This window comes from Olea europaea, unplaced genomic scaffold (assembly GCF_002742605.1).
Source record: "Olea europaea var. sylvestris unplaced genomic scaffold, O_europaea_v1 scaffold2569, whole genome shotgun sequence".
In the NCBI taxonomy this organism is placed as follows: Eukaryota; Viridiplantae; Streptophyta; class Magnoliopsida; order Lamiales; family Oleaceae; genus Olea; species Olea europaea.
The window spans coordinates 7,347-22,268 of NW_019243982.1; the positions used below are offsets into that span (position 1 = coordinate 7,347).

General features: G+C 32.2%; 1 protein-coding gene across 1 annotated transcript; it reads right to left on the reverse strand.

The window, feature by feature from the left end:
• Positions 1-751: 751 nt before the first annotated feature.
• On the reverse strand, positions 752-12,415 carry LOC111382877 (wall-associated receptor kinase-like 20). Its single transcript, XM_023006914.1, has 7 exons — positions 12,295-12,415; positions 3,600-3,676; positions 2,917-3,499; positions 2,316-2,392; positions 1,830-2,006; positions 1,193-1,253; positions 752-813 (listed from the first exon to the last, which is right to left on the reverse strand). Exons 1-7 carry the CDS (start codon positions 12,413-12,415, stop codon positions 752-754), a joined length of 1,158 nt encoding a protein of 385 aa, XP_022862682.1.
• Positions 12,416-14,922: the final 2,507 nt, after the last annotated feature.

A 14,922-nucleotide genomic window follows, 5' to 3' on the forward strand; every position in this document is an offset into this window, starting at 1 on the left:
ATGTGAGCATATAACTCATTGAGTGGATATTTCGTAAAAGTATACTTTTCCATTCATAAAAATCTTTCTGAAAACCGACATATAGCATAAAATTTCTTTTCACAGACATATAAACTAAAATATTTACTCTGTATTCTGCATTTCTAAAATCTAATAAGCTATGCAATACTAAAACATCACACCAAAAATGTACCCGGAATAACTATACTCGTGTATCGATTAATCTCGATATACATAGCAAGGTTATTCAATTCTGAAATTCTGTAATTCAATAATTCTGAAATTCTATACTTTTGTAATTCTGGTCGTACGCGCGCAGAGCTATAAAATGGTTATACACTATGGAAACACATTCATAATAGTGCAGAGCGGGTAAAATCACTATACTAATCACACGCTGTGGAAACACATTCACACCAACACAGAGTGGGTAAAATAAACATATGAAGTCATACACTGTGAAAACACATTCACACCAGTGCAAACGAGGGTAAAATCACTTGGGTACTTTCTGGTGATTTTTAGAAAATAACTTTAAATATGTTGAAACATTTAATACTCATATAATATGCTAATAAAATAATTTACTAAATTGAATTTAACTTTTAAAAACAATTGGTTATAAATCAACTTTATTCTGAAAATCGTGTTTTCAAATCAACTGTATGAATTAATAAATTTTTTGAGTTAATATAAATTAAATAAATACTAATTTCTGAAAAATAAGCTTATCACATAATACAAGCTGAACCTAAGAAGCTGAATCTAAGATGGTCGATGGTCGATAGGCTCTTCCAATCTCCTCGTCATCGCCTGGAATACATAACAAGATGACTAATCAACTACTATTAAATTAAGAAACTTTAAGATCTACTTCTATAATACTTAACTAAAATTGGTCGATGCTCGAATGAATTTCCCAAATATTCTTTTGATCACTTGGAACTAATCCCACTTTCTAATCCCTTTTCTAATAACTAATTCATCAACAAAACCTTCTTCCAAGGTTTAAAACTAAGTTACTCTCCAATCTAGTAAAACTAGTAACCATAATTCCACCCATTTAATATACATTTTGTTCCATAAAATCAACTCAGAAGTGAAAATTCCATATATATAATCATTTCCACAATTAATTAATCAAAAATTCGAAATCGAATTCTAGAGTTTTCCCAAAAATTTTACTGCCTACCTTGCTGAAACTGAAACTTAATTAATCCACAAACTTGAGCTCCAAATCGTACATATATCATCTGAATTTGATATTTATTACTACAAGTTAAAACACTAAAAATTTTAACATAAATCGTACTTCATCACTTGAAACAAATGAAAAAATTCAACCCAAACTTGAAGAGATTAACCTTACCTCACTTCATCTTCTTCCTTCTTTCTCTTTTTCTTCTCTTTTTTCCTTAGTTTTCTTCCTTTTTTTTCTTCCTTTTTTTTCGGTCTCTAGCCTCTGCCCCTTTTTTCACTGTGTGTGTGTGTTTTTTTGAGTGAAAATGGGTTAATTCTAGTGATTTAATGGTCCACTTGCCCAAAATTGCAAAATAAGTCCTTCAACTCTCTTTTTGAATGATATTTAATCCTATAAATTCCAAAAATATATAAGTAAATTCCTAACTTTAAAATGTATCCAATTTAACCTTCATATTTTGCCAATTGCAAAAAAGACCCAAATAAAATATTTAATTTCATTCTAATCCTTAATTGACTTGACTTTGAAAATCCCACTATTGACTTTGACTAGATAAAAATGTGGGTTGTAACATTTTAAATACGTAAATTTTAAATAAATAAGTTTGCCAATTCCTATCTGATAGTACCAGGCGAGGTAGTTTAACAGTACCGTCTTCTAGAGTGCCTTTGAAGACCTCGCCAAATCCCCCGGAGCCAAGCAGGTTTTCTTTGGAGAAGTCATTGGTTGCTTTCTTGTTATCTTTTCCAGTGAAAATCTTTGCTGATTTTCCACTGCTATTCACATTCAAGATTTCTTCGCTCTCCTTGATTAATACATTTCAAGCTACTCTCTTGGTGTAACGACGCTGTCTGAATATTAGAAATTCGCTCAAGGCAACAAGCAGAAACACACCCGCCATGGCTGTGAGACATGGACGTAATTATCCAAATAAATGTCGATTTAGGCTCTCCAATACTTTTTGAAACTAATTTTAGTTGAGATTGTGCAATTACTATGCAAGAAATTTTCTTATGTTCCAGGATTGTACTGTTCTATATAATTATAAGCAAAAATTTGAATACTTATGAAGTTGTAAAGGAAAGAAATGCACTGAACAAACTATAGTACTTACATCCAATGTCGACACTGGTGTCTTGAATACTGGTGTCTTGATCTTGTAGTATTTGCAGCCTGTTCCATGTCGACACTCTGCAAACCGAGTTAAGAGTGATATTAATAACGAATATATTCTTACCGTTTGTTTCAGAGAGTTTTTTCTGAAAAAAGAATTTCCAACTACATATTTTATGGGAATCATAACTTTTCTTTACTTTTTAATTATACATTTTCCAAAAAACCATTTTTTTTTTACCTAAAACGTCTCTCCACAAACAAACGCCTAATTATTTAATTTTCTTGAGCTAATACAAATTATTTAAAATTCTTGGGACCGATGAAAGAGATTTATATACGGTATACAACGTTGTCCTTGATTTCAGCAACATTGTAGAATAATTTATTAATGTATTAGGAAAATTAATGCTTTGTCCTTTGAGCTTAGTATTAGGGGTTGTACCCAATATATTACGCGAGCTGGTTTACATTCTAGCTAGGATGGAAAGTGAAGCACTCGTCCCACTTGTGAAATGTGATTTTTTTGATAAAATGAGTTTGATGAAAAATGATTTTTGTAAAAAAACCAAAACCAAACGAGGACAAATACCATTACTCACTTTGACAATATCCGGTGGCTGGATCCCAGTATCGACCTTTCTTGCAAAAGCACCTCTTTTGTCTAGCATCTGTGGGATCTGACAAGTACTTAGAGAACTGCAAATCACGGCAATCTACTTGCGTTTTGCGAATCGGCTCCAACGGTGTAGACCACATAAGCTCCAACCCTTGCACCGGCCACTTTGCAAATGGCAAAGAAGGATCCAAATTCACATAACTCTGATACGCCATGCACCCATTCGGATGTACCGTTATAAATAAATAGGCATTCTGAGAACCCCCATTTCTAAAAGAACAACAAAGCGTCACCCTGTTGCATGCAGCGGCTGCCGGAGTGTTATTAATATAAGTATGGCAAAGGCAATTCGAGGAAAAATTTATAGGCACTTGCGGGTGGAGCATATTATCAGTACAATTCAACAGTTGAGTTGTGTTGCTACTAGTGATGTTGAATGGGCGTGAATCATCCAATTGAATGCCTTGGCTTTGAAAATTTTGTGATAGGCAAGTCCTTGGATATACAGATGGGGGTTGGACGATCATTCTCTGGGCTTGTGAATTGATGGATGTGATGTTGGGAATCTACTTAACATGCGCAGCGAAAAATTAAAACAAATTTCAATTCCCACCAGGATTCATCTTTGTGTTTAGATAGAAACTGTGATAAAGATGTATCTTTTACAAAATCTGCAAACTCCTTTACTATATCTTTGTTCCAGCAACTTGGATCTGTTTTCCACGGTTGTTCAATTTTCCAGCCTCCAACGATAATCCACATAGAGAACAAGATTGTAGGATTATGAATTCCTTCTCGTGCTAGCAAGAATAATGAATTCACTCTAGATTTGTAAACCCTAATAACTTATTTATATGACCAAAACGGGCCTGGTCTGACCCGGTCCAATATTTAATTAACTCATTTAATTAAATTCGGTCCGTAAATTAATTAATCAAATAAATTAATTCAAACCTACAAATAAGCAACACAGTTAATTAATTTATCCAATACTTATTAAATTAATTAATTAATTGATAAATTACAATCTTCCAATTCTCTTTTGTGTGCGACCCATCAGGTTTTCGATCACGATGCCTAATGACGTGAAATATTATTTTGATCCAATCAAAATTGATAAATTAAAACACCATTTTAATTTATCACCAATTCACACTCGCCGTCCCAGATTGACATCTAGCAATGTGTCAGGGCAATACATGTGACAGAAAATGTTATGTGGTATGACAAAATCAAACTCGTTCGTTTACCATGAAACTATAATCCTTTCGTCAGTATGATCCGATCAATTTATGAGATATGGAAATGTGTTAATCTCGATTACTGATAATATCTTTCACTCCACTATTAAGTCAATATAAGTCGAAAACTCCTTTTTGACTTATGAGTACACCTTGGCCAATGATTTCGTTATCGACTTAATTGAATGAAACGCAAATCATAATCTCTTACTATCTAAGAGTGACGAATCCTCTATTAGTCATTCACAATCTTTATACAATTCTTGACATACCCAAACGAGCCATATTAGCGGCCCTCGGCAGAACAACATCCAACACTGTCAAAGTATGACTGTCCTCATATAAGGTACCATGACGACTTCAAATCAAAGGACCAATTCTACTATCGAATGTTAGAGATTAACCACTGACACTCAAATAGTTATCCATGGAGAATCTCTCGGTGGGTCTCCAATGTTTTGTTCTATAACAAAACATCCACGTATTCATTTAAGTGTCACAACACTTTAACTTATGAGATCAGCTACTTGCTTCACAAGTAAGAAATGCTACACGTGATGGTCTATCCGTAATAACGATATTCATATCTCGTTATTACTTATGACCACAGAAGATTTAAAATTCAACATATGTAATTTGTATCTCACAATCACAACTCCTTGTAATTAACAAATTATGAAGATTTGAATCTATGGACTCTATTATTTAATTTCATTATCTATTAATTAAATAATAGATCTGTCATTAAATTGTATTAATTATATATTGAAAGTATTTATATCCAAGGTTGATTGGACCTAGGACATAACTCTTACAAACTCCCACTTGTACTAGATCCAATCACTTATGTATCCAATATCATAAGAGTGCATGACTCTCATGTTTATGCTACGACAACTCTTTGTCAGTGAATTTGCAATATTGTCAAATGTGAAAATTCATTATTCTCTTTAGTCATTTCTATGTATTATCTCTCTGATGAGATTGTACCGCCTTAATACATATTTGGATCATTGATGAGATTTTAGTTCCTTCCCTTGTGCGATAGCTTTATTGTTATCACAATATAATGGCATGTGATCAACAATATTAAGAACTACTCCAAGTTCATTAATGAATATATTGATCCACATTGCAACTCTTTGCTGCTTCTAAAGCAATCATTTATTAGGTTTCCGTTATTGAATCAACGATTGCTTAATGTTTGGAACCTTTGAAACACACCGCTTAAGAGTGAACAAATTTTTCCATATAAAATCTTAAGAAGATTTTATCTATATAGATTGGGATGAGTTAAGTAATCTTCTGGATCTATCTCTATAGATCAGTTGCTTTCCCATATCATTCATGAATAAATCCTTTAACAACCATTATTTCAACGATTGAAATATAGGGATGTCATTTCCTATGTCTTACATATAATATTAGGAATGTGATAATGCTCTCACTATCTTTTTGTAAACACACAGCTCATCTTCAAATTTGATAAAATCAAACATTTTGACTTTTCCATCAAATCGAAGATTTCAGCTCCAAGAGACTTTTTTTAGCCCATAGTCACGGTATGCAATTGTTGTACGCAAAATCCAAATGGACTTCAGCAAGGTTACAGGAGAAAGGTTTTACCAAGGTCAACACTTAACCTTTGCTACTAGCTTTGCTTTGTATGTATGGATATTTCCATCTATATCGACCTTTTCTTTGTAAACCATTTACAAAAACATATGGGTTTTATTCCATTAGGAGGGTCGACCAAGGTCCAATTCTTATTTTCCTGCATTGAGTTTACTTCGGATTCCACGGCTTCATGCCATCTATTTAAGTCAACACTTGACTCTACTTTTGTATAAGTAGTAGGTTCATCATCCTTGATTAATAATACTTGATTAGTAATCGTGGATTCGTATCTTCTTAAAGGTCGAATGATCCTTCTAAATTTAAATGGAGTTGTCATGTCTTCAGGAGTTTCTACTTTCTGATCAAGAGTATGTCCCATATCAGATATGGGATTAAATCTTGATTCATCTACTTGGTTAGCTATATCTGTGGACTATTGAACTCTTTCAAGTTCTATTTTGCTCTCATTGTCCTCTCATAGAATAAACATTTTCTCTAAGAGGATGATGTATCGTGAGACGAAGACTTTCTTCTTAAGGGGATAATAGAATTGATATCCAAATATTTGTTTTGGATATCCCACAAATATGTGTATATCGAATTTAGTCACAAAATTATCCAATTCAATGTGCTTCAAATAAGTGTCACAATCCCAAACTTTCATACGTGACAAATTGAGACTATTGACTTTCCATAGCTCGTATGGAATTGTGTTAACCAACTTAGATGTGACATGATTCAGTGTGTAACACATTGCAATCAGTGCATGACCCCAAAAATGATTTTGAGAGATTTGCATGACTTGTTATTAATTGCACTATATCTAATAGTTAACGATTTCTCCTTTTAGATACACCACTATGTTGCAGTGTATATGGAGGAGTCCATGCAAGAGAATCTCATTCTCTTTTAGATAATCTAAATTTTATCTTTAAGATACTCTCACTTTGATCGGATCTTAATATGAGGGTATCTTTACCGATTTGTTTCCTACTTTTAGTTTGAATCTCTTGAACCTTTCAAGAGTTTCTTGTTTGAATTTCATCAAGTATACATGATCATTGATGAAATTAGAGAAACATTACGTGACTTCAATTGACATAAGTCCATATACATCAGTATGCATTAGACTAGTAATAATACAGACCTTTTCCCTTTCAAATAAAAGGAGATTTGGTCATTGTGCCTAATAAGCATGATTTACACTTTTCAAATTATTCAAAATCAATTGACTCCACATATACATCTCTATGTAATATTAAAATTGCATTTCATCTATATGGCCAAGTCTGTAATGCCAGGTTTAGGTATTATTTAGATTATCACTTTTATACCTTTTAACTTCTATTCTCATTATAGAATGCTTAGTATTTAGAATATAAATGTTAATTGTAACTTACCATACCATAAAGATCTTAATCAAGATAAGCATAAAATTATTCTTTACATTAAAATAGTTCATGTCCAAACATGAAATTCATTTAATGTTTCGGTTATGGTTGGTACAAAGTTACATTTCACTAATTCCAATACTAAGCCTAAAGGCAATGGCAAAAAGTATACTCCTATAGGCAATGTAGCAACTTTTGCTCATCTTCGACATGCAGATCAACTTTTCTATTTTGCAGTGATCTACTTCTATTTAGTTTCTACATATTTGTATAAATATGAGATCAATATCTAGTATCGAATACCTAACAAACTCATGAAGTAGACATAAGCCTTGCAATGTTTCTTCCAATTACCTTTTCATTCTAAAGTGAAACCAAGGGCCCTTAGATTTGGTATTGTCATTTTGGTTTGATGGTCTTAGCCATATTGAATGCTTTCCCAAAGTCTCTTTAGATTTCCTCTTAATATTCTTAGAGAAATCAATGGCTTGCCCATTTTTAGCTTTGATATTGGGCATAACAATTCTAAGCATGTTAACCAACTCAATGGGTGTGCATTCGAACTTGTTCATATCATAATTCATAATTAGTATGAATGACTCTCTGACAGAGATTGCAGAGCTAAGTTAATACTTAGTTCGTAGTTCATGACTGAACCTCACTGAGACAACCTCTCGATGACAATCATCTTTAATACATAAGCACCGATCGAAGATTGCTCTGTCATTTTGCATCGGTATAGTTGTTTGGAAGTCTCTTATCCTTCCACACATGATTATTATCATACAACTCTTTGCAATGAAGAATTATGTGTTAGCATCTATACTTTCAAGTTGCTTTTGTAACTCAGGTGACATGGTTGCAAGCATCATATGTGTGAAGTACTATAGTCATCACTTTGTTTATTACAGTAGCCACCTCTTCCTTAATCGAGTCATCAGCATGTGTCTCTGAAAAATGGCTACTTAAGAACTACCAACTTTCTCATGCCTGAGAACAATTCTCAAATTACAATGCCAATCAAGAAGATTTAATTTGGTTGTTAGCATCCAATATGCCACTCAAATATATGGTTACTCAAGATTCAATATAAATGTAAATGACAAAAAGAAAAAGAATAATATATAAAATGCATCAATTAATTTAACATGAACTTTTATTAATATAATTATGCTCCCACTGTTTAACTCAAATTTATGACATTCTTACATAAATTTATGGAGTCCATACTTGACTCCCAATGGGCTAGGATCTCATATGTTATATTAAGATTTTGAGTGTACTCAACAAGTTTTAATACAATAATTGGGTAGATACTATTATCAATTGTATCTTTATACAACTCCCAAATAATTAAGCCGACAACCCTTTGTCTTCACACATCTTATGTGTTAGTTTAATATGCCTCTAAAATTTATCTCATTGAGTGTACTTAACAAAAGATAAATTTTATTTAAGTCAGACCCATCATTCAGAAATATCAAATATTTTATAGTGTCAAACATATCCCTAATAGATTAGCCTTGAGTGTACTCAACAAGTTATGACGATTTGGGACTCTAGTTTTTCACTATAATGATGGAAGGTGATTAACAAATGTGACTTAATATTTTATTTAGGGGTTTTATATTCAAAAAATCTCATCATAACAATCATATATATTTTATTATACATCTACATGCATATAAACATATATATAACATAATACAATTGTGTGGACGATTATAAACTTTACTATCTAGTCTTTCCGAGCCATAAGGAAGACTAGTTGGTCAATTCCTAGGGGTATCTTGATCAGTATCAATGCACCATCTTCATGATTTCCTCCTCTCCGAGTGTCTTCAATTAGTCTAGCTGCAACCTGTATTCTATACTAGTTGGCACGCAGGCCTAGATAAAATTGAACTCACAGGCCCAAAATAACAATAACAATAACAGACTCCCAAGTCCAAAATGAATAAGAGCTCGTAGACTCATAAAACGACAAGAATAAAATTAACCATTCAACACATCCACATGGTCGAATTCATAATCGTCCACTAATAATACATTCATCACATAAATGTATGCTAATATAATATCTAATATTATATGTAAATACGTTTCAAGTTTCTAGCAATTAAGTTGTCAAAACTATTTTAGACAAAATGGATCGGAACAATTAAATAATTAATTAATCAATTAATTTAATTAGTGGGCATATTTAATTAAAATCGAATTTTAATTAATTACCGAATTAGAGTCCAACTCTAATTCCACAATTATAGGGCGGGATTATTTAATTAAAATCAAATTTTAATTATATATCAAATTAGAGTTCAACTCTAATTTCAAAACTTAAGGCTGTCGAATTTAATCAAAATCAAATTTTAATTAAATAACAAAATTAGAATCCAACTCTAATTCCAAGATTTCAGGGCGAATTTATTTAATTAAAATCATATTATAATTAAATACCAAATTAGAGTCCAACTCTAATTCCAAGAAAAAATTAAGAGCAATACAATTTAATTAAAATCAGATTTTAATTAAATGTCAAATTAGAATCCAATTCTAACTTCTAGAATATATTCGGGTGAATAATTAATTAAAATCGGATTTTAATTAATTACTAAATTAGAGTCTAACCCTAATTTAAATTGAATTAATATTTTAATTTAGGATAACACTCCTAAAATAAATGAAATTCAATTTAGGGTCAAATTTAATATTTAAGTTAAAATCACATTTTAACGAAAATAGAAAAAGTCATCCATTTTAAATAAAATTTTAATTTGGGTCAAAATTAAAATTCTATGTCAAACCCATTAAAATACAATTTTAAAACCATTTTAAAAATTCAAATTCAAAACAATTTCGAAATTTGCAAATTGACCCAAGTTTCAAAATTACAAACAGAGCCCTCCAATTCTTGAAAATGCAATGATGCCCTTCTTTAGAAAATTGCATTTGACCCCTACTTTAAAATTATAAGCAGGACCTTCCAATATCGCAAATTGCAAAACAGATCCTTATTTGAAAATTACAACTTAACCCTAAAATTAAATTGCAGACAAGGGCCTGCAAATTATCAATTTGCAATAGAGGCCCCCGTCTCCAATCATCCTCACCCGTTTTGAAAACCCTAGAATAACTCCATTCCTTCTTCTTTTTAGACGACACTGTCACCTACCCATTGTTAATTTCGCCACGAGACTCCAACGTGCATCGTCACTATCATAACAGGGGCGGTGCGCTGCCAGCACAACAGCCATGAGCTGCTTCTGCATTAGCGTCGCACACTGCTGCTGAAAATAGCAATGCCCAGTGCTGTAGGAAGCGCCGCTGTGGTTGACAGCAGTGAGCCTGCCTCACACGGCCAATGGTGACAAACGTCGGATAAACGATTTTTCAACCGTCGATCGAGTCGCTGCCAACTGTTACACAGATCTAGTAGCAGCAATTGTCGCCTCGATTTTCGATCCACTTTAACCAAAATTATTTTCTTTTCTTAAACTGATTCTTGTAGACAAAATTAATAATAATAATATTCAGAATTGTTAGATCTATGAAAAGTATGAACAATCAACTTTTGACTGTCTGAGATGCAAAGCAATCCCTAACAAACACAACCTGACTCTGATACCACTGTTGGCAATCTACTTAACATATGCCGCGAAAAATTAAAATAAATTTCAATTCCCACCAGGATTCATCTTTGTGTTTAGATAGAAACTGTGATAAAGATGTATCTTTTACAAAATCTACAAACTCATTTGCCATATCTCTGTTCCAGCAACTTGGATCTGTCTTCCGCAACTATCCAATTGTCCAGCCTCCAACAGTGATCCACACAGAGAACAAGATTGCAGATTAGGAATTCCTTCTTGTGCTAGCAAGAATAATGAATTCACTACAGATTTGTAAACCCTAATAATTTATTTATATGAGCCCAAACGAGCCTGGTCTGACCCGGTCCAATATTTAATTAACTCATTTAATTAAATTCGATCTGTGAATTAATTAATTCAATTAATTAATTTAGACCTATTAATAAGTAACTCAATTAATTAATTTATCCAACGCTTGTTAAATTAATTAATTGATAAATTACAATCTTCCAATTCTCTTTTGTGTGCGACCCATTAAGTTCCCGATCACGATGCCTAACGACGTGAAATATTATTTTGATCTAATCAAAATTAATAAATTAAAACACTCTTTTAATTTATTACTAATTCACACTCGCTGTCCCAAATTGACATCTAACAATGTGTCAGGGCAATACATGTGACGAGGAATGTCATGTGGTATGATAAAACCAAACTCGTTTGTTTACCGTGAAACTATAATCTTTTCTTCAATATGATCCGATCAATTTACGAGACATGGAAGTGTGTCAATCTAGATTACCGATCATATCTTTCACTCCACTATTAAGTTAATATAAGTCAAAAACTCCTTTTCGACTTATGAGTGCACCTTGACCAATGATTTCGTTATCGACTTAATTGAATGAAACGCAGATTATAATATCTTATTATCTAAGAGTGACGAATCATCTATTGGTCATTCACAACCTTTATACGATTCTTGCCACACCCGAACGATGCCGTATTAGCGGTCCTTGGCAGAACAACATCCAACACCGTCAAAGTATGACTGTCCTCATATAAGGTATCACGATGACCTCAAGTCAAATGACCAATTCCGCTACTGAACGTTAAAGATTAACACTCACACTCAGATAGTTATCCATGTGAAATCTCTCGGTGGGTCTCCAATGTTTTTTCTATAACAAAACATCCACGTGTTCATTTAAGTGTCACAACTTTTTAACTTATGAGATCAGCTACTTGCTTCACAAGTAAGAAATGTCACACGTGATGGTCTATCCATAATAACAATATCTGTATCTCGTTATTATTTACGACCACGGACGATTTAAGATTCAATAAATGTAATTTGTATCTCACAATCACAATTCCTTGTGATTAACAAATTACGAAGATTTGAATCTACTGACTCTTAATTGTCTATTAATTAAATAATAGATCTGTCATTAAATTGTATTAATTATATATTTAAAGTATTTATATCCAAGGTTGATTGGATTTAGGTCATAACACTTACACGTGATCAGGTAATGTGCTCCTGACATGGCTTCGAGCCAGAGGCTGCTTGCAATGCATTTGACTTTATACGCCTGATCGCCACAATCAGGTCCGGTGCTCAGAGGGTACGGCATTGGCATCTTACCTCAGTATGCATTGTGGAGGGCTGCTGATGCTCGTTCTACGTATAGAACTAGTAATAATGTTACTAGTAGAAATGTGGGAGTTTCCATTGGAGAGATGGAATGCAAAAGTTTGGTGAAAGACAATGTGGGCTTTGTCCAGTTTAATTCAGTGCATAAAAAGTGCAGTATAACTAATAAGCTAAAAATGGTGGATTTGGGAGCTTGGTTACCAATTGTTCTTCAGCTAGATAAAGAGAGAGACAGTTGGGTATATTATGTGGTGTTTGTAATGGAAATAGAATGTTTATTGACACACGAACTGTGAAGTCTAGAGAATAGTGGAACAAGTAACAATTAAATTACTTTTGAAATTGACGATGTAAATTTTATAGAGATAATTTCTTCCAAGGACGGTTGGCCCTTTTTGTGTTCTGCTAAAAAATTTGATTAAAATTCAAGTCAAAATTAATAATTAGATTTAATCACACATTTTAAGGGATTACAATTTTTCAACCATATACTCCATCAACTTTTATCTCAATTAATAATCTTATTTTTATCTAAATTAAATAGGGGCTTCATGAGAGAAAATAAAGTGTCCACTATTTTTGAATTTCTTAATGATGTAATTGTTGCTCATTACATCAAAACAGTTAATAATGTCAAAATCTACTGACATCATGGTGAAGCAGTTTGTACTTTGTACGCTAATTAAAAGGTGCAACGTTTGAATGGTATATAAACTTGCAGACATGGTCAATCAATAGAAAAGACCAACTTGAGAGTGAGTTTCTCTACATGCTTCTATAAGACTATATATACAATTATTTTGTCGACATTTGTCAAGACTAAGCAAAGCAAGAACGAGTCGATTGTACAATATAGAATGTTAGAAAATCTGTTCTTAAAACAATAAAGAACAAATGAGTGAAAGATCCTTTATTGACATGTGTGTCGAGGGCATGGCAAGTGGTATCACGCAATGTTCTATCTCTTCTTTTTTTCTTTTTTTTCTTTTTTCCTTTTTAAATATACGATTCTCCCTTTCAAATTATTCAAAATTTATTCCTTTTTGAAAAATTTGGATTATCCAGGCATTCTTATTCGTTAAAAATCACAAGTTATGATATCAATAAGCAATTAATATATCGATGAGGAGAAAATAATTCGTACGAAGACTATTTATATAATTATCGATCAAATTATGTCTAACCTATATTTTAATGATAACAAAAATCAAATTTATATGGTGATTTTTCTAAAAATATGTAGATTAAAAAAGCAAATTAATATGAATGTATTCTAAACAATTTTGATTTTTCAAACCAACGTGAAAAGTGTTAGGTTTCATGAGTTTACCGTAATTATTTTCTCAATTCTAAACAACAACTGACTCCGTATATCCGATCTAATTCCTCTAAATTAATCCTCTCAAGTCAAATCAGTTCTATTTAATTAAGTCAACTCATTATATCTCTATATAAATCAGAATTATTCATTAATTAAGTGCTTTTTTTTTAATCTCAAAAATTCAATTAAAGACCGCAAAAATAGAAAAAATTATATCTCCATCTTTAATTCATTTCTTCATTATTAGTATATGGTATAAACAAATACCTCACTTCAGCTAATCATTCCATACATTGATAATAAAAGTAAAAACGTTATACATAAACCAATTGCAACATTAAAACTTAAGAATTAAAATCGAAGTTCAAACTAGGTTTCATCTTTCATCCTAAAAACGAATTTAGTTACACACCATAATAGAAGAAAAACATAAATTGAAATTAGAATACATGATCGGATTTTTAAAGTTCTTCTGGAATTGAAGAAAACTATTTTATGTAAGAAATCCTCATTCAACCCTAAATTTGATACAAACCACATGCTTTGCCTTGTATCTTCTTCGCCCATAGAGTGTCTATTTGTGGTATATTGTGTCCCTTTTTCTTGACCTAGGCATGCTCCTTAAATAGTCTTCAATTAGCCATGAAAGCGTGACATTGAAATACTTAAAGTACCTAAAATCAAAAGATCAGGAATTTCATTTGCTTGCATGACGTGAGAGCCCGTCCCAAGCATTGGGCAAGGTGGGCGGCATCAAATAGGTCCTTAAAATATTTTCAAGAGAATCTTTACTTTTAAAGAACATATTTGGTAATTTAGAAAATATTTATAAATTTAAAGAGGGTAAAACATTTTAAGTATTTCAACAGGTTCTTTATATTTAGCACTTAATTTTACTAAATACTCCCTAGCTCTTGTTTGGTTTAGATAAAAATCATAGGAAGAAACCCTTTTTGTTGTGCTTTGGCGGTTCTAATAATTATTTGTATGCTTCTCTATTTCTAGGTTGCTTGGAGTTTGAATTTCGATGGTCAATTTCAAGATTATTTGGTAAAATTGAATTCATAGAAATCCTTGAAAATGCCGTTTGCTTTATAATGTGTTAGTTTTGGCGTTTGACACAACTACGAAAGAAATGACAGAATTTGAGTTTTGACGAAAGGAATACGAAG